We start from the raw sequence: 23,703 nt of genomic DNA on the forward strand, positions 1-23,703 counted from the left end.
TTTACTGATTTTTATATGTTGAACCATCCCTACATCCCTGGAATAAGCCTGTTTTGATCATAGTGAGTAATCTTTTTAATGTGTTCTTGCATTTGGTTTGGAAGTATTCCATTGAGGTTTTTTATATCTATATTCATAAGACAGTTTGGCCTATGACTTCTTTTTTGTTAAGTGTTTGTCTGGTTTTGATAACAGAGTAATGCTGTCTTCATAGAGTTTGTGAATGGTTCTTTTGTTTTTTAAAAAATAATTTGAGGAGTATTGATATTAGTTTTCCTTTGAAGAGTTGGTAGAATTCTCCTCTATATCAATCCATCTGGTCCTGGGCTCTTTTTACTTATGAGAATTTGAGTATGTCCTTATGGTTATCTGAATTTCCTCAGTGCCTGATGTAGTGTTTCCATCTTCATCTCTGAGTTTGCTAATTTGGATCCTTTTTCTATTTCTTTTCCATTTCATGAATTTCAACTTTGACTGTATTTCTCTCTCCACATCTACTCTTTTTAGGTTTTGTTCTTGGTTTTTCAAGGCCTTCAGGTCCATCATTCAATTGTTTATGTGAGATGTTTCTAATTTTCTCATGTAGGCACGTAATGCTGTAAATTTTCCTCTTAGGACTGCCTTCCTTCTCTCCCATGGGTTTTAATATGTTGTATTTTCTTTGAATTCTAGGAATTTTAAAATTTCCTTCTTGATTCATCTCTTGATCCAATTTTTATTTCGTAATGTGTTGTTTAATTTCCATGAATTTGTGTATTTTTCTCATTCCTTTGTAGATATCTAGCTTTATTTCTGTGTGTTTAGATAGAATACAGGATGATATTTTAATTTTCCTAAGTTTGTGGAGACATGAGTTGTGTCCAAATATATGCTTAATTTTGGAGAAAGTTCCATGGGTTGCTGAGAAGAAAGTGTATTCTTTGGTGTTTGGGTGGAATGTTCTGTAAATGTCCTTTAGGTGCTTTTGAGTTGTGATGTCATTTAACTCCAGGGTTTCTCTTTCTCATTTTTTTCTGGACGACTTGGCTGTTGGTGGCAGTGAAGTACTGAAGTCACCTATTATCACTGTGTTGGAGTCACTGTGTGATTTTTGACCTAATAGACTTCCTTTTATGAAATTGGCTGCCCCTGGTGTTTGGTGCATATATGTTTAATATTGTGAAAAATTCTTGGTATATTTTTCCTTTAATGATTAAATGATTCCTTCCCTATCTCTTCTGACTAGTTTTAGTTTCAAGTATATTTTATCAGATGTAAGAATATCTATACCAGCATTTTTCTTACTGCTGCTTGTTTGTAATACCTTTTTCCATCTTTTTACCCTGAAACTCTGAAACTGTTAGAAGAAAACATTGGCAAAAACCTAAAAGATATAGGTGTAGGAAAGTATTTTCTAAACAGGATGTCAGTTGCTCAGGAAACAAGTTCAAGATTCAACAAATGGGACCTCATTAAAATAAAAAGCTTCTGTACATCAAAGGAGGTAACCAGGGAAGGGAAGAGAAATACCCACAGAATATGAGAAAATCTTCACCAGTGACACATCTGACAAAGGTTTAACATCCAGAATATATACAGAACTCAAAAAACAAGAGAATCAAGAAAGGAAGTAACCCAATTAAAAGATGGGCTAAGGAGCTGAAGAACGCTTTCTCAAAAGAAGAAGTAAAGATGGCTAAAAAGCATCCTAAAAGATGTTCAACATTACTAATAATTAGGGATGTGCAAATTAAAACCACTTTTAGATTTCATCTTACCCCAGCCCGAATGGCTAAAATCAAGAGAACAAATGATACCAAATGTTGGAGAGGATGTGGGGAAAGGGAAACGCTCATTCACTGCTGGTGGGGCTGCGAACTTTTTCAACGCCTATGGAAAGCAGTGTGGAGAACTCTTAAAAAACTACAAATGAACCTACCATTTGACCCAGTTATACCACTCCTTGGCATATACCCAAAGAGCTCATCCTATTGCAGAGAACTTGTATATCCACATTTGTTGCTGCTCTTTTTACAGTAGGTAAGAGATGGAAGCAACCTAAGTGTCCCTCAATTGATGAGTGGATAATAAAAATGTGGTTCATATATACGATGGAGTTTTACTCAGCAGTAAAGAAAGATGAAATCACGAAATTATGGATGGAACTAGAAACTGTTATACTAAGTGAAGTAACACAGACTCAGAAAAAAAAATCGACATATGTTCTCTCCCCATATGCATATGTGCATCCTAGAACCAAATCCTGATAAGTATGTATCCAGACATAATTACAGGAACCAGGATAATGGAAAGGAACCAGGGAGGTAAAAGAAAAGAAGTAACCTGAAAGAGAAGAACAGTAGGAAACAGGAGTCAATAAGGGAGATATGGATAAAAATTTGGTTAGGGAGAAGGGTATACAAGGAACCTAGGGGATAAAGGGAAGAAGGAGCTCAAGAGAGGTAGGACCATAGGAGAAGGGTATTATTAAGGGAGAATGGGGAAAAATGGTGGCACCTTATGGGGGAAACCATGATGGAGAGGTTAGACAATGCAAGAGAGAAATAATGCCTAGCTAGTTTTAAAAGCCAGAGGGAATCATATTAGTCAAACACTACTGACAAATTATGCATACCAGATCAAGAAATATATGTCTAGGCAAGGTTTATCTGAGAACAATTGGTCTTTGCCCAAGACTTATATACTAGGCACACAGTAATTAAAAGTACCAGACTGGTAGAACTAACCATCTTGGATGTTTAACAGATGTACTTTGAAGCCTATACTAATTTGGTCAGAGGAAAAAGATAGTTTTTGCTCCTTGCCCTCCTAGGTCCACTAGTTCCAGGGGACTATGAGCATCTCTCAAAATGTCCTGTAACTGTGGTGAGTTGCCTGTCCTCTTGAGCAAGGAGGCTGTGGAGACCCCACGAGATGGACTTGAACCAGTGTCCAGTCTACAAGAGGAGGGTCAACACAGAGGAAACATTTCTTCCATGCTTCCAAGCGAAGCCAGCCATGTTCGAGCTGGACCTTTGACTTCACATAGGCAAAACTGGTAAAAGAAAGGAGCCAGGGGCTCCTCCCAAGCCCATGTGACCCCTGAGGAACAGATCCTCAAACGGCCTTAAGAGTAAAAATAAATTGGTTTATCTGGGTCAACTGTATGGCCTTAAACACCCAAAAGGAAGGTATAACCAAAGATTAAAGGAGCCAATATAACAATGCCAGATATGAGGTACCTTCTTTTGAGTTGTTGCCAGGGTGGCCAAAGGGACTCCAAGATAGTGACCCAGCATAGCCCTGGGAAAATGAACAGCAGACCCCAGTCTAATCTAAAGGAATATTGACAGCTGATTGCTGCTAGATGAGGAAGAGCTGACCTTCCTAAAACAAAGACCTCTAGATAGGCTGACTAGATTCACCAGAAGGGCAAGTATTGGGGAACGGCTGGAGGTGCTGACAACACAGCGGACAGTAGCAGGGATGACAAAGTATAAGGGCTCTAGTAGGGGGAGGGAGGCTATGGGAGGGTGCTACCTGGGATGTGGGTGTATAGATGAATAAGATGGTTTGGGATGTTCTCTGTGATAATACACACACACACACACACACACACACACACAAATCAACAAAATTTTAAAGATGAATTATATTTGAGGAGGAAGCATAAAAACTTACATCATGTTAATTAGTAGAGGTAATAAACAGTACCATTGAAATCTACCCGATGACTTTATAGACATACACAGGTGCCAAGGATCGGAGTGCGACTAATTATGACTAGTAATAATCAGATACATACAGATTAGAGATGTGTGTACCAACATCACAGTGTTATTAGCAAAAACAATGAGTCTTTTTGTAAGAAACAGTGTGTTTTAAAATGAAATGAAGATCTTTTTTAAAGGTTAAAAACTCATTCAATTTTATGTGTTACAGGGTCTATACTGAGTTCAATATTGTATAACTGTATTAATTCAACAGTGAAACTAAAAATTTTATAGTCACTTTTGAAAGAGATGCATCTTTGCTCTAGAAATTTATTGAGTATGTTAAAGCTGTAATGAAATACGTCTTCTAAAAAATAAAATATATATGTATATAAAAAGGAATTAAATTCATCATGTGACTTACAAGTACTCATGGCTAAAAAGTATAATATACTGTCCTTTATTTAAGGAATTTGCCTTTCATTTCAATACACACATATGAATTGATTTTGTGTGTCATGAGAGGTGTAAATGCAGGCAGGAATCAGACTTATGTGCACCTCACTGTTTAAGGGAATATATGTACTATCATCATTGTAATAATAGCTAGTGTTTATTGTCTGCTTATTACTGACAGGCTCTGCTCTAAGTACTTACATATATGGGTATATTTACTGCTATGACTTCTCTACATCATGGTTATTATCATGTCCATTTATAAATAAGAGAATAATCCCAGGTGTTTGCAGAGACCTGGAACTTCCCTAAGCACTGATAGCAATAAGGGGTTGAACCAGTATTTAAACTTAGGCAAATGGCTCAAAAGCCCATACTTTTAAATGTCATGTTAAAGAGATGCTGACCAAGCCAAATCTTGCAGGAGAATTATGAGCTAATTAAAGCTTGATGTATAAAACATGCCAGACAAATGTACCTTGGTGCAGAAAGTCATGATGGGTGCAGAAGCTTTCAGGGAGCAACTGAAGAATGGACTTGTGCTCATGGCAGTAGCTGTAGAAGCCCAGCATTTGGATAAGGGAAAATTGTGAAATCATTCTTGTTATTGGACCAGTTATAAAGTGGGAAAAAATGAAAGCTTCTTTGCATGCTTTTAGAAGCATCTTTTCTAAAACTATAAAATGACAATTAAAAAAATATTTTATATTATTTTTATGTTGTGTGTATGAGTGTTATGCCTGTATGTAAGTAAGTGCACCTGTGTCATGCAATGCCCTCAGAGGACAGAAGAGGCTGTCGGATCCCCTGGAACTGGAGTTATGGACAGTTGTTGCTGCCATGTGGTGTTGGGATTCGAACCCAGGTCTTCTGCAAGAACAGTCAGTGTTCTTAACCGTTGAATCGTCTCTCCAGCCCCTAAAATGACAAATTTTAAGTTGGTAGTTTAATGAACTATCACAAACACAGAAGAAGAGAGAAACATCTCTCAGTCTATTCTTATATAGGCATTATCCTTTTTCCTGTGACTGAAGGTTTTTACTCCCACAGGTGTTTTTGGCTAAACAGCCCCTAGAATTCTATATAAAGTTTTTTGCTTCATAGTTTTTCCTTAGGATAAATAACCCTTGAAATCTGAGGCCAATGGGTTAAATCACAGTCCATACAACTGTTTTTATCAACACTGAAGTATACCTTGATATCTCATGATTACCAATCAGTGTTTTATTTCTGCTCTGTCTTGTCACCTATCCTTACACAGAAAGCTAGAAAAAAAAATGTTTTAATTATATTAGAGAAAGCATTTCATAGTCATTTGCTTTGTTAAGATATATGTTCTTGCCAAGCATATGATGCATGGCACTCAGGAGGATCTCTGCAAGACCAAGGCCAGCCCAGTCTACATACTGAGTTCTAAGCCAGGGAGGCTACAGGGAGACCCTGGTCTCAAAAAATACAAGAAGACATATGCTCTTGAGGTGTGACTGTTTGGAGCATTTGAGGTTGTGCCTATGACCCTTTGGGAATTCAGCTCATTTTCCTAGTAGATCTTCCACAGATGTCCCCCAGTCTTCCCTCAGCACTCCCAAACTCTACAAATTTAGAAGATAGGGAAGTGGAGGGAAACTATACTGCACAGCGCTCACCTAACATGTAAGCACATGTGAGCATGTGTGGGACTCTGGGTACTATCCCTAACAATGCCAAGTAAATAAACAGAAAAATCAAATTCCGTACTCCACCAGTTCTTCTCTTGATTGGGAGTGAGGAGCTAGCATCTTCAACATCCAGAATCCTTTTCTTAAAAATAAGGAGAGTGCGTCACTCTGCTCAGAATCCTTAGGTAGCATCATTAATTCAGATTAAATACCAGAACTTGCCCTCAACCTAAAAGGCAGGTCTTTATTTGTCTTCATGTGTTTGTTTTTTTTCTTCATATATGGGAGTGGCAAGAACAGTGTTCACAGAGGTAGTCTCAGGAACCTCCAGAAAAGATATGTCTGTATTTCTTTTATTCCTTTCTCCTCCAGGTCATTCTTAGTGTTTTCTTATTGAGTCAAGAAATGAAACGGGTTGGGATCTGTAAAGATCGCTCAATGGTTAAGAGCACTGACTGCTCTTGCATAGTACCTGGGCTTAGCTCCCAGCACCCACATAGTATCTAACAACCATCCGTAACCCCAGTTCCAGGGGATCCAATGCCCTCTTTGGGCCTCTAAAGGTGTTGCATGCATGTGGTGCACTTACATACATGAGGCAAAACACTCATACACATAAAGTAAATAAATAGCCCTCAAATCAACTATTGGATAGAACACTGATTCTTTTTAAGCTAAAAAAAAGGTAACAGAGTGGCTCTAATTTATAATCTAGAATGAGAGATTATGTGTTTGAAATAATCCTTTTAAAAATTAGTATTCATTCTTTCTTTGAAAATTTTGTATACATAATGTATTTTAATCATATCCATCCCTCAGTCCCCTCCAGCTCTTCTCAGTCTCCTCCTCCTCATACTTTTCCCAACTTAATGTCTTCTTCTTTTGTTTCTTTATGATCTTCTTGAGTCTAGCATTACCTGTATATGCAAGGGTGTAGGAAGCTCCATTGGAACATGGACAACCCACCAGGGGTAAGCTGATTTTCCCTCCTCCAGTAACCATCAACTGCCAATAGCTCCTCAGCTAGGGTTGTGGCTTTGTGAACCTCTCCCACACTTATGCTAGAGTGTTGACTGGCTTCACCTTGTTCAACTCTTATGTAGGCATCCATAGCTGTTATGAGTTCATGACAGGCAGCCCTGTCATATCCAGAACACACTATTTCACAGCAGTCCTCCAAATCCTCTGACTCTTACAATCTTCTCAGCCCTATCTTCCATGGTATTCCTTAAGCCTTGGACAGAGGAATATAACACAGACGTGCATTTAGAGCTGGGCACTCTACAATCACCTCTTCTCTCACTTTGATCAGTTGTGGGGCTCTGCATTAATCTTTGAACTCTACAAGAAGCAGCTTCTCTGATGAGAAGTGATGCCACACTAATTTATGAATGTAAAGATAAATATTTAAAAGGCAGTTTGGTACCATATGTATTTGACAAAATAACAGTAATAAATTCTCCCCTAGAGCCTATGGCCTCCCTAGCCATTGGTTCTTGGCCAAGTTTACAGTACCATAAATGAGTTCCCACCTGTGGAGCTGGCCATAAATCCAATAAAAAACTATGGATTACCTTGTGACATTCATGCCTCTTTGTACCGATGGGCAATATCATTATAATTCTTCTCATAATAAAAGGGAGGCTAGGGAGATGGCTCAGTGTAGAAAGTTCAGATCACCTACATGCATGTAAATGTCAAGTGAGCATCATGTCCTGTCAGAAATTCCAGTGCTAGAAGGTGGAGTTGGGAATCCTGGAGCAAGCTGGTTCTGGGGCTGTATCTGTGAACTCTGGATTCACCTGAGATCCTGTGTGGTGGATTGAATGAGAATGTCCCCCATAGTCTCCAAGTATTTTGACATTTTTGTCCCCAGTTGGTGGTGCCGTTTTGGGCAGTCTTAGAAGGTGTGGCTATCTTGGAGGAAGCATGTCACTGAGGGCAGGCTTAGAGAGTTCTTAAGCCTTGCCAGATCTGGAGTTGCTCTCGCTTCCTGTGTTTGCTTAAAGATATAGAGCCTAGCTTCCACTCCTGCTCCAGCCACCTCTAGCTACCCTTCCTCCCCACTGTGACAGATTGTAATTCCCCTGGAACCATAAGCTCAAATAAACTCTTCCTTTCATAAGTTGCTTTGGTCAGTGTTTCTATCACAGCAACAGAAAAGTGACTAATAAACCCTGCCTCAGTGACTCAGGTGGAGAGTGTCCAGGAAGAATCCTGATATTAGCCTCAGGCCACCACACACAGGGGCACATGCATATGCACCCACACACATCTGTATGCCCACTCACATGGAAACATGCATACAGTGATGCATACACAGCACATACACATAAAAATGAAAAAAGGCGGATAAAAACTAAAAAGAAATTGTGACTGAAAGTTGGAAAATACCTAGAAGGACTCTGGTTCCCAGATTTTCCTGTGAGTATATGTTACATCATCTTGAATAGCGCAGCATTTTAACAACGATCTTGTATACTTAGGGTGAAATTTTCTATGAAAACAAGTAGAAATTGTTTATAAAAAAATAAAATAAAAAGTTCTTGTAGGTTTTAGCCGAGATGTATGCTGATGTATGCTGCCATGCTCACTGCCATACTACATAACGAGCCTTATATGCGCTCTTACCCCAGAGCACACAGAAACGCTTGTAAGTGGGGGCCTGATATTTAGACCTCTAAGTATGCAGTGTATAAATAGAGGACTCTTGGTATTTGGAGAAGCCCGCACAGCTTTCTTCACTGGGCCTCCTGAAGGATGTGCATCAGCAGCACAGGGCTTTGTAGGCCTGTTCTCTGCTACTGTTCGGGTTGGTTCCAGAGAGTGTGTTAAACAGTTTGGATGAAAACAGGGCCCTTTAAAGCCAATACAGCTGTGCTGGATTGAGTCACCACCAGGGAAAGGCATACAGTCTGTCCTTTATGTGATCTCACCCTTCCTCTCCTTGAACCGTGTTTACTCAGGTCCTTTCACCACCGTTCAGCTATTTGTCAAGAAAATTTTGCAGTGAATTTCTTTCCAAATGAAATAGAATTGCATTTTTGAACCCAAATAAATTGCCTCATAACCTTGTTTATTTAGCATGTGCATTGTGCCAGAAATATACACATCATTTTAAAATAAAAATAAAGACAAATCCTCCTTTATCATCTAGATCTCAAAACACATGTTTTCAATATCACTGTAAGAAATTTGTATTTTTATATTATGTATTAATAATATAAATGTACATTTTTGCAAAGAGAAGTATATGTAGTAAAATAAACCTATGGTTAAATTTGTTCCTTAAGTTTTCTCTACAGGAGACAGTTGCTAAGATTTGTGATACATTCCCTTCTTACATTCCTAATTGCTGCCACTTACGTTGCCACATGATACGATTCAATTTCCTTCTGGTCTGAAACAAAGAAGATCTAAGGAAGTGTCGTGTAGACCAGTTCAAACCACTCAGCTCTGTAGGTGTCTGGTATGTGTTGAAATTTTGGAATAGTGAAATTGGCAGCTTCTTTGCCCTTGTCAGCAAATGTGTGATCACATTTGTAAGTGTGTAAGCCATGGGGCTAAGAGACAGGTTTTCTCTTCTCACGGTCATATCTCCTACATGATTATGCTCTTAGAAGAAAAATTAGCAAACCATAGTCTTGACTTCTAGAATGTTAATAAAGAGGTCAAGATGCATACGTTTCTGGGAGTATTTAGAACATAGGAACTGCCTTTGTCTTCATTCAGCCAGTGTTTGCATCTCATGCAACCTGTGTGTACAAGCATTGCACATTACAGTAACACAAAGTGTCCCATGAAACTGTGATACACTTAGTATCCTTTACAGAAAGATTATCCTGATGCCTTTGTCTCTTTCTCTCTCTCCCCTCTTTTCCTTTCTCCTTCCATCTCCCATTCCTCCCCCCTTCCTCCCTTTCTTCCTTCCTCCCACTGTCCCTCTCTCCTATGCATATGCACATGTACTTAGATACATGTGGTCCTGAGCATAGACTCCTCAGCCCTGGCAAGATGAATTTCTTCTTGGTCTCTCTTTAAAACTTTTCTAACAGAAATAATCCCATCAAGAACATGTCTTCAAGGTTGAATGCTAAGTATTGATAGCTGGAAAGGGGTTGGAAATAATCACAATTACACCTTCCGGTTACTCTCCATGCCTTTTTGGCTTGGTGTGCTATGAATGTTTTTTTGTGATGAGAACACTGTCATCTCTTCCTTCAGACTGCCGGAATTTGCATCCTAGTTTTGCTACCACACAACTGTGAACAATTACTTGTACCCTCTTGTTCTCAATGGCCTCATCTGTGTAATTGTGTTGACAATCCTATACACGTCTCACATGTTAGTGCAAGGAGTAAGAAGCAGGTTAAACATAATTCAGAATTGAATTTGATTGCAAACTGCATTTGTTACAGTGTAGACTTTAGTTGTGCCATTGAGATTAGCAGAACCCGTGTTCAGCCAGTGCCTCTAGGCTGTGATACTGGCAGCGCCTCGACCTCTGAGGTAAGCCGTAGGTGCATATGAAATGCAGGTTCTGTGTGAGGTCTTCATTGGGGATTCTCTGTTTTCAGTTCCGTGTGGTGTGTATTTCCTTGTAATATTTGTTTTCAGAGGGTAATTTTTTTTTTTTTTTTTTTTTGCTACATAGTCTCACTTGGTAATTCAGGATGACCTTGAACTTGGGATCCTGTACCTCCAAATTGCTGAGATTACAGGCATGTGCCACTACACCTATTTAAACGTTCATGTAAACATCTCATTTGTTTTAAAGAATTAGGTAAAATTAAAGGCCAATTAAGTTATATCATTTGTTGATGCTATTTACTGAAACATACTTGAAAATTGCTCTGTGAGTTTTTGATAGGATTGTCTACACACTATAAAGTGTTAATTAATAAAACACAGAAAAAAAATTAACCAACTTAAAACATGAAGTTTCCCTGAGTCTTTATGTAGACTCTGAAACCAACCAAGATCCTTAAGAGTATCTGAGTAGAGCTATGGGCAGTCAGTGCTACTGAGAGGGAGAATCAGATTTTTCCAGGAAAGCTCCTCAATAGGTTATCCAGTCCCATGTGATCAGCCCTAGACACATGTACATATGAGCAACATGAAATGGACTCGTGTGTGTGTGTGTGTGTGTGTGTGTGTGTCTGTGATAATAATTAAAGAGGTCACCAGATTGAGAGAGAGGAGACATGGGAGGAGTTGGAGGAGGGATATGATGTAAATACGGTACTCATGTATGAAATTCTCAAAAAATAATTGCGTGTTTCTGGATTCTGTCTCAGCACTGTTGATGTGGGGATCATGAACTTGAAATGGTATATGGTATGAGATAACCTAACTCCAGCAACCTCACATTTTGAAGGAAAAAAAATGAAAGTATTATGTATATTCTTATACCAAAGTAGTAGTTTAGGCTTACAGAGAGAGAGAGAGAGGGTGAGGGAGGGAAGGAGAGAAGGACAGAGAGAGAAACATACACCCTGAAATATCACCTAATCGTGCAATCTTTATAGGAGCCCGAGCGTGCAGGTCTGGCCTCGCTGCCTTCATTACTTAACATCTTCCTGTTGCAAATGCCCTGGAAACCAGCACCTATACATATTTCTGTAGAGTAAGAGATGTTCACTTGGTCCTTGTATAATTTTTGCATCTTTTGCATATGCATTGTTCTCCCGCCATCCTCCCAGGGAGTTAAAATTTCCTTAAAAAAAAAAAAAAGATGTTACCTATGTCTTGATGCTCTTTATGTTATATTTATGATATACTTTCCTAGTAAGTTATCAGAATAGAATATAAGGGTGAATAGGTGGACCTGTGTAGTGGAGAGTGTTTCTAATATTGAAGAAGATATTTAGAAGTAATATGTGAGTGGAATACAAAATAAGAAAATAAGTCACAGACTGCAGGATTAGCTCAGTGGTAGAGCACTGGCTTAATATAAACAATCTCTAGCAACACACACACACACACACACACACACACACACACACACACGGGGGGGCGGCAACTGAAGTCATGAGAAAATAGAGAGTTCATTGAGACATGGGTAAGGAAGAAGAAGAGTACAAAAATAACTGCGCTTAATAAAGAGGCAAAGAGTTTTCCAGGATCACTCACAATAACATAGCCATTTGAATACCATCCAGAAATATAATAGTCATAATGAACTAGTGTGTGAGCACATGCATGCGAAATACAAAAAAGGAGGGTCACAAAGTCAGTTTGCTGATTGAGAATTGTAAGCACAAACACAGCTTTATGGTGGGGAAAGAGATCATTTGCTTATTTTGTGAACAAAATGAGTTTAACATACTTTGCCTAGGTTAATAGGATCCCTCCCAAATAAGAAAATATATAGGATAAAGAAAGGAAATAAAACATTAGTGATAAAAGTCTATTAGAATGTGCTTATACAAAGGATTTTAGTCAGTGTACAAAGTTTTGCCTTAAAATAGGCATCAGAACTTTCCTTTGTATTTTGTTGTTCAAGAGCTGATCTAATTCTTTAAATCTCTAAGTTTATTACTGAAAGAAATATAGGCTAGGTGGTGACTAAAAGAGCCCACCTGCTTTCCTCTACCTGCATGTTATGTCCCTATATACATTAAGAAAAAATGTCACATTGATGACTCTTTCCTACCTGTGGAAAAATTAAATGATGCCATTTAGAATGTATGGAGTTTAAGGGAGTACATGCAGCAGAAAGACGAACAATAATATAAATATTGAACAGAAGGAACAAAATACTAAATCCTTTAAATAGATCATGAGAAAGAAGGTTTTTATGAATGTGGAACAGCATGTAACATCTTTCTGTTCAAAATGGAAAAGCAGGAGAGCTTTTGCTCAGCTTCTAAAATAAGCATATGAAGAGTAGTAACACTGGGTTATATGTGATAAAACTCCATGTCACGAAGCACTGAGAAGAGGTAAATTAACTCAGAACCAAAAAAAAAAAAAAAAAGTGAAGCCAAAGTGCTTGTCTGGGGCTTAATAACTGAAAGCAAGCATCATTTAGCCTGCAGAATTCTAGCTAGGCTTTTGAATGAACTAACTAACACAATTACTGAAGAAGGTGGTGGTAGAAATGGGTGCATTGGAAAAATACTGAACAAAGAGATCCCATTATTTTTTGTTTCTATCCATTGCTGACCCAAAGCTTGTGGGAGACATAAAGGACAGGCCCTGGAAAATCTGCCTCAGTGAGGCTCTGGATTGCCAGGAAAAGAACAGCACCTTTGAATTTTGGGAGAGGGGATTTTAAGTAGAGAGATTTAGTTGAAAAGTGCTAAACTCTTCTCAAGAAAAACAGTTATGGCATAAATCAGAATCTACCTGTCCAATCAAAAGCCGATTGTCCACATTGATTTGCCTACAGTTTAAATTAATTCTCAGCGTAGACATCATTTGTGGTAATTAATGTTGAGCTGTTTGTTGGTAAATAACAAACCCTAAAATCTTACATCTTAACAAAATACTGTTGTTTCATGTGAAATTGGGCATGGTGGGCAGATTTGTTTGATCTTAGAGTTAGCTGTCTGGAGCCTGTGGCCTCTGAAGTCCTCATGGCAGGAGCTGGGGTGAAAGAGGGAACACAAATCTTTAGCTGTCTCAGTCTAGAGTGACACTCCCAGACCACTATTCATTGAAACGTGTTAGAGAGCACAGGATGGAATAGGCTGACATTAACTTCTCTGCAGCTCTGCAGATTGATGCCCTGGGTCTTACAGGATATTTCATGTTGTTCCTATGCCTCACCTGTGAGTTTTGTTGTTTATTGCATTGAACAATTGAAATTCATTTGAAATTCCAAAGCTAACACTAGTTACCAACACCGATTACATATTATGCAGTCTCAAGGTTATTCCACCACTGAACCTCTTCAAAGTAATTCACAGATCATTCCTTCTTAATGTTTATATTGATGGATATAATAGGACCAGCTAATCAAAGATTGGGCAATAAGGTATTGATTTATAATGAGCAGAATCCTGTGCTTTTTGTCACAAGTGTTTGATTTTTAGGACTTTCTTCTGTCTTTTGAGAACCACCCCCCATTTCCTTTTAAGCTCAAATATTTGCTGAGAACTCTTTTCTTCCTAATGGCAGCATTTGAGAATGTCTAATGTATGGTATAGATAAATAACTTCAAATTCATCTTTTTCTCAGTATTACTGGTAGTTGAATTTTGATGTTTACTGAAGAAATTTTATAAATTAATATGAATATGAAATGCTCTATAGAAAATTTCTTAGCATATTAATTGAAAGCAATTATCCAGGAATACTTTTTATATGGTTCAGATCTGCAGATACATCTCAGACATGTCTTGAAAGGAAATAATTCTTCTGATTTAAAAAATGTATTGAAAATATTCTTATTTGACTATAAGTTTTCATTTTAATCTACTCATACCAGTGGTTTGTCTCATTTTCTGTATCTAGATTCTGAGGCTATTAATCAGTGTTTTTAGATTCTGAGAACACTAATCAATTTTTCACTGGGTTTGGTTTCCTTATGTTTTGTTTTCTCTTTTCCCAGAGTACCCGAGTGGCCTTGGACCATCTGGAATCTGTGCCTGAGAAACTGAACCTACTAGAGGATTTCAAAGACTTCAGAGTGAGAAATAGTTGGCTTGTCTCTTTCATTATTTTTATGTGAATTAGAACACTTGACATCTTCCTGATGTGCAAGGAAACCTGTTGGATGGGAGGAAGGACTGAAAAACACTGAGGACTTTTAAGACTGCATCTTATCACAGTTCTCTTGACATTTGTCAAGACTGAAAATAAACACACTTTTGTGTTAGCGTAACATAGGAAAATAAAAATTCGTAACTTACTGCTATAAATTCACTTTTTTCTCCAAAGCTGTAATAATAAGTTAGAAAAACCTAAGAATTGAAGGGAGTGACACATGCCAGTGACAACCGAAAGCTAAGGTACTTTTTGTTCTGTGGATGTCATGGCTCACATACCCTTCTACTCTAGCATGGCAATCTATGAAGCATCTTATAGCTCATCTCCAAGGCCATTTGTTGATAAACTCTAACCACAGAGCACTTCATGATCAAGCCAGTTAATTTTATGTGTGGGTTTGCCTGCTGTAATTACTATAAAGCTTCTCACCGAGGATAGATGCAAAGCAGATTGCTCCATCACCCAGTCCCATTAGACCAGAGAACTCTTCACATACCTCCTTAGGGGTACAAATGTAGAGTACATCTTTGGCAGTTTATAATTGCAGTGTCAATTTATTACATACTAGATATAAATAAAAGGCCAAATCTAAAAGTGATGGTAGGGGTTCCCATTGTGAACATGTAACCTCTTATTTCACATCAAACTTAAAATTTAAATGAAACTATAACATATTTAGACTCTCTTTAAATATAGCTAATCTTTTGATGATACAGTTGAGTAGGAAGTATAACCAAGTAATAGCATGGATGTATTGGAAGCACTGACATGATGTGGATCTCAAAATACAAGTATTTTTAGTGATTCAGTAAGTAAATACTTTTTAGTATGATCCAAGAGTGAGTTGACACATCCTGAAGGCAAGACTATTGCCGGTAGGATAAACGAAATGTTCCTTGTGTACTTTATTAAAGTATTGTGTTTTTTCTCATGATTTGATTGTGTATTTATAGTTTAAATCCCATCAATTAGTTGCGACACCAGCATGTAGAGCTGTGTGATTTCCACTCACTTTCATGCAACCCAGTGTGGAGAACAGAGAAGGTTTTATCATCATCCTTCCTTTTTTTCCCTCTGTACTAATAGATGTCATCTAGATGAATGAAGGGATGGGTGAGAACTGTGGGAGACAGGTGGCACTTCCAGGGGAAACAAATTCCTCCCTTAGACCGTGATAAGCATATAAAGTTTAGCATGCAGTGACAACTCACTTGTTCCCCAGTGGTCCTCACTGAACAGAATGCTTCTAAAAGCAGCATCCTAAAGCCTCCTAATTATAAGTCTAGCTTATACATATACAAACTCCATTATGAGGATGCTTTTGTAGTGAATTTTTCTGGGGGAATATTTTTTTAAAGCTTAGAATTCCTTCTGATCCACTAAAAGTAAAACCTCTTGCCTGGAAAAGGGAAATCCTTGCTATTCTTAGTATCACATGTAGCACATACCACATACTGTGTAGCAAACAGTAACTACATCTATTCTGCTGTGCTTGGATTTTTTTTTTTTTTTGTAGTCTTCAGAAAGGACATCCTGTGGTTAAATTGTTTTCCCTATTTACAGAAGAGGAACCCGAGGCTTGGAGAATATAAATTAGTGGGAAGTGAGATCTAATTTGTCTGATTTTTCCCCATGACCTCTAACTTGAAGCCCATTCTATATATACTCCGAGGTTATCTATATAATTAAAAATAGCCCACTTAAGTCATTTTCATGAAAACAACCAGATATACCCTTAAATGAAAATATGGAAAGATTTTATATTAATAAAGTTTTATTCTAAAACTAAGCATACTGTGGACAAGAATTCAAAGACCTCTCTTCTTATCCAAGTTCAAGTTCATGCCCCAGATAACATCACTTAATATATCAGGGGTTATTTCCTTGTCCATAATTTGAGGGGCTTGGACACCAGTATCTCTGGTTCCTACTCGTGGTGCCATTACTAATATATATTGAAAATGTATTTCATGAGTCTATGTTTCAGTAGTACTGTAGTCTGTGACTATGCATACGAACTCCAGTCTATTTTGATGTTTGACTTTATTCTTATTTCATTCTGGCTGTTTCGTCCTCCCTTCTCTCCTCCTCTCTCTTTCTCTTCTTTGAACCTCATGTTTTGGGGAGAAGAAATGCTTAGGCTCTGTCATCCCATATTAAAGCATCACCTATTTAATAAACTGGGAAGAGATTGGTACTACATTCCAAACTAAATCTACCATAAATTGCCTAGCTCCGGCTAAACCATAACCATGTTAATGGGCTTTCTTTTACTTCTTTTTTCTTATAAAAATGAAAACTTGAAAATTGAATATACCTTGAACTGTCAATAAAACTCAAACTCTAACTGCCATCGACAAATTTTTTCCTACATACCAAAATCACTTGCTCCCATTCTCTGTGAAATTCTCCCTAAATCATTAATCTACATAATCAGCTGTAGTAGGTGTTAACTGTGTTCTTCTTCCTCCTGAAAATGAAGGAAAGGAAAAAGAAGAAAGGTCCTGGGCATTGTTGTTTCTTGATTTCTTTATTATTTGAGCTCTTGGTATTCATGAAGACTCATGAAATGTTACTAAGTTTATGTGATATAATACTTAGAAGAGAATATTGTTTAAGGATATTTGAAGTAAAGGGGCTTAGAATTCAAAGGTAACATTTTCATCTAACAAGGAGGATAGTTTGATCCTGAGTATACTTAAAGGATTTTTATACAACCACAAAAGTGGCATAATGCCGTTAATGGCTATCTTTGTCAGCTAGTTACTTAAACCTTTTTTCCTGTGAATGACCAGGTTCCACTCATTTCAAACTACCATGGACGGTAGTAATGCTAGCAATCTAAATGACTAATGTCACCCCCATTTTCTTTTATTTTATTGCATCTTATTTAAATTCCACTTTTTATTTATGTTGGTTTTCTAATTTATTTTTATTTTATGTGTATGAATATTTTGCCTGCATGTATATAACTGCAACTGTGCATGCAGTGCCCTCAGAGGTCAGAAGAAACTGTTGGATCCCCTGGAACTGGAGTTATGGACAATTGTTAACCACCATTCGGTTCTGGGAACCAAACCCAGGTCCTCTGCAAGAGCAGCCAGTGCTCTTAACCACTGAACCATCTCCCCAGCCCCACCCATTTTATTTTTGTGATCAAATACACAGTAAACACATTATTTTTTCCTTAACTGCCTGTTTTTTCCTGTATGTATCAGTCTAAATGCCTACAGTTAATTTATTGTCCATATATTGGTATTTCCTTATTCTGATTTCAAGCACTAGTTTTTCTTTCATCCACCAGTTGAGATTCTTTATTGCTTTTCCAGGATTCCTGCAGTTCATCTGAGAAAACTGATGGCAGATATTCCAAATACAGACTTCACAGAGAGTCTCATCAACAGCGTCGAGATGACACCAAGTACAGGATCAAAACCTTTAAAGTAATAACTTTTATATAATTTTTTTAGTCTTGAAGCATTAACCATATTTAAGCCTATAACTTTTTAATGTGTATTTCTTATTGAATTTTTGTGCATTTCATTCAAAACATCTTAATCATCTTTATACCCTGTCCCCCAGCCACACTCGCCCATAGCACCCCCTATCACATTTCATGCATTCTTTCATATATGTTAAGGCCTCTCAAGTCAAATTAGTGTACCCAGATGTCCCTCAATGCAAGTTCACCCACTGGATTCTAGTCAGCCTTCCTAGAGTCTCTCCCTTAAAGATCAACACTTCCTCATCTGGCAGTAGTCAGTTACCAGTAGTTCTTTGGCTAAGGCTGGGGACTGCTGCCCATTTCCACAGTTCTGTGCTGGGATTTTGTCTGCATGAGTTTGCATGGGTCTTGTGCATGCTAACAGCATTGCTGTAAGTTCATATGAGCAAGGTCCCAGGAGCCTGTAAGACTGTTTCCATATGGTCATGTACCTCTTCCCCTGGCTTTTACAGTCTTTTCACCCCCTCTTCTGCACTGGTCTCTGAGCCCTGGGTAGGTGAAGTTTAATGTAAGAGTACTATTTGAGGACCCACACTCTTCAGACTCTTATTCTCTATGCTTTGTCCATCTGTGGCCTTTTGTGTTAATTGCCCTGTTTCCTGAGAGAGCTTCATTGATGAGAGTTGAGGGATACACTCGTATTTTCTCTACCCCTTGTTCCACTATGTTCCACGAGTCTTAGATGTAGAGGTTCCATTATAGATGTGTCACTTAGGGTTTGGGATCTCACATATACTTATTCTCTGAGTGCGACCAGTTGTGAAACGTTTCCATGTGTTGCAAGAGAAGTTTCTTTGATGACTGGTGACTGGCACACTTGCCTGTAAATATAAGGATCCATATTTAGCATATAGTAAGAAATTACATTTGTTGAGGGATATGACAGCCTTGGGGTTTTTTCTAAGATCTATGACCTCTCCAGCCATGTGTATTTGGCTGTGTTTACAGTACCACACATGAGTTCCCTCCCACCAAGTGGGCTTAAAGTTCAATTAGGTAGCTGTTGATTACCCTCAAGATAAAAGTGCCACTACTGTACCCATATAGTTTGCTGTGCCAGTGATTTTTCTCCCTTAACAGCTTATATAGTGTCCTCTACAATTATGAGAGCTAGCCTCAAGGAGGAGGCTTCCAGGTCATCCAGCTTCATTGTTCCATGTCCTGTGTCTGAAGTATGTTGTTTCTTCAGCAATAGGGTCTTACCTTCAAATTCTGGGAGGCAATCAAGTGCTGTGACAATAACCTGTGTAACTTTTTAAGCATCCAAGGCAGTATTTGTGTCAGGGTTCTTGGGGAAAAAAAGATTGCCCTTGATATGTGAGGTAGCTTTTCAATTCAGTAAGCATATCCAAAGAGTGTGCTTATAACTTTTTAATGCTAAAGTCCATGATGTTGTTATTGTAGTATGTTGTCTGTTTAGGAAAACCCCTGGTTAAACTTGGTTTATCAAATAGTGTAGATGGTTGCCCTCCTCCAGGTATAAGACAAGCTGTTCAGAGTACTGATTTCTCCTTGAGTGCCAGTAGCCCCCAGAACTTTTTTTAAACTATAGACTTCATATTTCTAGTTATTCTACTGTGTGGATGAGCTCCATGCTAATATTTCTGATTTATAAACACGGAACCAACACAAAGAGCCTGAGGAGATTTGACCATATTTTCAGAAATTGTGCCATTCCTTAAATCTATCCAGTATCTTTTGGGAGCAGACAAACAGACCCATTTGGCTGTAAATGATTTTAGCCCAGAGCCAAGTTTCTAAGCCTGAATATTGTGATGTTCAGGCCAGATAGTTTGTTGTGGAGGCTATATTATGCATCACATGATGTTTTACAGCATCCTTAAAGTTATTCACTCTAGTATCCTCCTTGAGGTTAGTAGCATACCAAACTGTGATGTCAAAAAGTATCTCCAGCCATTAGCAGATATCCTCCACAGGGCAAAATTACCACCCCTAACACCTAAACACGTACACTGAAAATATTGACCATGGTGGATCCTTACAATTGGGGCAAAAAAAAAAGGCAGTTTGTCTGACTTTCTTTGTATCATACAAATTTTAATATTTATAAATATTCATTACTGTCTATGTATTCACTTGCTGCAGCCAAATATAATTATCTTGCTTAAAATGAATACTATAGTTGCTTCATCTGGAATAAAGATTAACATAGTTGTACCCCATTGTTGATGTCTTCACCATAAAGAGGCCTTTCATGATTCTTTACCTTTTCACCTTTGAATATTTGGATTGTTGACTACACTGGTCACCTGTCTTATGGCCATTTTAAAACTAAGTAGAAATAGTTAAGGCACTAAGAACTAATGGTAAATGTTAGTTATTGAGTGTATATAAGAATTAAGTTTTGTAATTACTGCATGCTTTGTATGCATCACACTTGATCCTCATAGCCACCTATCAGCCCTGACACTATCTTTCTTCATCTACTACTGAAGAAAGTATGTTGAATTGCTATCTAAACCTAAATTTACCTGACTGCAATATTCTCTTCTTGACCATTGTTTTATTAGTAATTTTGACTTCATACCCCTCAAATCTTGTAGAAGTCACAGAATGTAGGACTATATTTAAATGTGTTATGTTTTCTCCAAAGTTACATAAATACAATTCATGCTCTATTATTAGTTCAACAGAGGTATAGATGCAAAGGAAACACAACATTATTTCCCAATACAGCTAGGTTTGGTGTCAGGTGAATCAGTGCTATCTAGTGGCACTTAAACTGCTATAAATCAATGCAATTTCCATAACAGCATATGGCAAAGGTATGAATGTTTAACATGTTCAGCAAGTAATCTCATTGAAGTTCTGTTTAAAATTGTAGTTGCAGCTGAAGATAAAATCAGGCCTGGTTTATAAGAGAGGTTAAAACTTGGAAAAATGAGAAAGCATGTTTGAGAATTTTGAAAGCATATTTTATAACAGCCCTGTTCCTGCATTGATGCTCCATAGACATTTTTACATTTGTATCTATAAATATATAGATGATCATCAAATTCAGCACATGCCTATTCTGAAATAATGCAGTAATCCAACAAAGTAATTGGTGAGACTGTCATATTATCTGTAATCATTGCAGACAAAATGTGAGAACACATTTTGCCAATTGCAGACGCCAGCAGTCATTTTTGTAAATAAGTTATTTAAATAGACAGAGAGGTGGTCGCTTCTAAAAAGCGTGTGCTGAGATGCACATTTGAGTGGATCATTTCTTGGCTCTGCAGATAACCAGATGAACTGTATCTGGTTGGTCATTGACATTACAAACGAGCAATTGGAGCTTTTCTATGAAGAGAGAAAGGGCCCCATTTGTAACAGCATCAGTGTTGTAAGACATCACTTCAGCACCTTATGAAATGTTCCCTTATCCTGCTAGGACTGAGCTCATAGAGTTCAGGGGTTCTGCTGAAAACATCACATTGTTCTGGGAAATCAGTCTAGGATTCAGTTTAATATAATAAGAGTTGAGGTACCATATTGCAAGACACTGAAGTTCCCTTGGGGTTGGAGTGGAAGGCAGACCTGTAAAGATGCAGAAAGTGGGGTCTTTAAGAAGATAGTTACTTCACCATCACTCTAACAGATTGTTTTTCCAGAACTGCCAGAGAACAGAGGTCAGCAAGCTGCAGCAGCCCAAATCTGTCTGCTGATTTCTTTCATAAATAAAGTTTTATTGGAATTTAGCTGCACTCATTTATCACTTATTATTATCTATAGCTTATTCTATACTTAACTGTAGGACCCAGTAATTCAGTGGAAACTATATGGCCCGTAAATTCTAAAATATTCACCATTTAACCTGTATAAAATCTGCCCACCTCTGACCTAGAGAAATGAAAAATGACCAGTCTAGTCTTTCTTCCCTTACGCATTCTATGAATTCTTTTTTTTTTTCATCGCTCAAGTAAATACTGGTCAAGCTCTCTGGAAAGACATAATACTTATTCATTCATTTCAAATGTTCACTGAATGCCATCTCTGTACCTGGAAGGTTTTTAGGTATAAAGGCTCATGTTAGTGAGCCTTTGGGCAGTGGCTCTTCTAATTAGAGTTTATTCACATTTGTTATCTGAATACTTGTTGGAGAATATTCAGGTTGGTTATTTTTCTGACCACAACAGCCAATGAACATTTATTTGGTTTTCACTAATAGATACAAACCACTACTGTACTAAGGGTTCAAAAGATGGGTATACTAAGAAAAACCGTACCCAGCCATTAGCAATTGAAAGCCTTCTTCCAAACAAAGGTAGTACAAAGGAAAAGGGATAATTGCAGTAAAGGCAGTTCCAGTCCTCCTCACTGGGGGTTCAGGATGAAGGAAGACGATGGAACAAGTCTTTAGAAGAGGCTGAAAAGGTACAGGGAAGCATTTTGTCAGTGTCTTAAGTGTGTGGAGCTCTGTATTGCTGCTGACAAATAACCGTTGGAATGGCAGAAGCATATCAGCATCTGGCTTCTCATGTGTTGCTGTCATGTAAGAAAACAGTGCAGTGTCTCTCATGACCACACTTCTGGTAGCGAGAAGCATGAGCAGGAAGTAGGCAAGCCATGTTCTCTTTCAGTCCAAGGCTAGAGCTTCTCCTGATATTTACTTCTGTGACAATCAGCAGGACAAAATCAATTTCTAGAAACCTGTCAAGGTTTTGGGCAGCTCAACATGCACAATTTTAAGAGCATGATATAGTATAAAAATAAGATAAAACAATATTACACTCAGCTGACCAAGCTAATTGAACAAAGCCTGATCTAAAAGTTTATATTTAGAATTCAACTCAAAGCTGAGTCTAGCACATTCTCCCTGACTCCATAGACAACAGAAGCATTTTATGGCCTCTTTTCCATCGGCCTAATTGAGTTTCTGTAGGAAATGTAGTCTTCCTTGCTGTCCCAGCTGTTTCAAATAGAACAGAATGTCCACAGTCAGCCAGTAACACAACACTGCTAACCTGAATCCACAGAGGAGCATGGTTTTGTCCAAGAAATTCCCATTTGTTACCTTTATCCATACTAAATATATAGTTTTAATTAACACTGGAATTTTTTGGTAAAGTCACAGAAGGCATATTTTCCCCCATTCTTCCTCCATCTGAAAGGAAAATCATGATTTTAACTTGTACTTGAAGAGCTGGTACGCAGCAGCTATTTGAAGAGGCAGATGTTTTACAGGATTACAGGAACTAGGTGAAGAAGTGTTGACAGTGCCTTTCAGCAGTCTTTAGGAAGGTAGTTTTTCCAAAGCCCTTTGTCGTGTTTGTTCAGTGTAAGCATGTGTGTGATATAAATCTCTGGTTGGCTCCTGGAAGTCACTTCTCCCTTGTTGAATCTTTCTGTAATTTGTTTATGCCTTGCTCATTGCAATTAATGGCTTTTAGCACTTTTTCTCCCAAGTCAGCTATTTCTGACTTAAATCTGCAGCACTAGCTTCTAAAATATGATGTGCATAACTCTTAGTGCAATTCAGGATTGTAGGTGATGCAGAAACGTTTTACTTTTAATACTCTAAAATACACCACCGTGTATTAGTCGTGTCATTTTACAGACAGTGCCTGAGAATGGTGGAAGCAACCATCGGAGACTTTGAGGGACTGTTGACCCTCCAGTAGCCCAATGATGTCCAGAGCCGTCTTCCTCCATGCTTTGATGAGAAAATATAT

At 38.0% G+C, this 23,703-nt stretch overlaps 1 protein-coding gene across 7 annotated transcripts in view; it reads left to right on the plus strand.

Moving 5' to 3' along the window:
- The window catches only part of Cep128 (centrosomal protein 128), a 466,611-nt gene that overhangs the window by 427,354 nt on the left and 15,554 nt on the right, over nucleotides 1–23,703 (plus strand). For all 7 annotated transcript variants that reach the window (XM_029562537.1, XM_029562536.1, XM_029562539.1 and 4 more), the window contains 2 exons: nucleotides 14,363–14,440; nucleotides 17,850–17,963. In XM_029562537.1, coding sequence (XP_029418397.1) covers nucleotides 14,363–14,440; nucleotides 17,850–17,963 — 192 coding nt within the window. The remainder of the gene's footprint in view (nucleotides 1–14,362; nucleotides 14,441–17,849; nucleotides 17,964–23,703) is intronic.

The sequence above is a fragment of the Nannospalax galili genome, unplaced genomic scaffold, assembly GCF_000622305.1.
Source record: "Nannospalax galili isolate Female #2095 unplaced genomic scaffold, S.galili_v1.0 scaffold795, whole genome shotgun sequence".
Classification (NCBI taxonomy): domain Eukaryota; kingdom Metazoa; phylum Chordata; class Mammalia; order Rodentia; family Spalacidae; genus Nannospalax; species Nannospalax galili.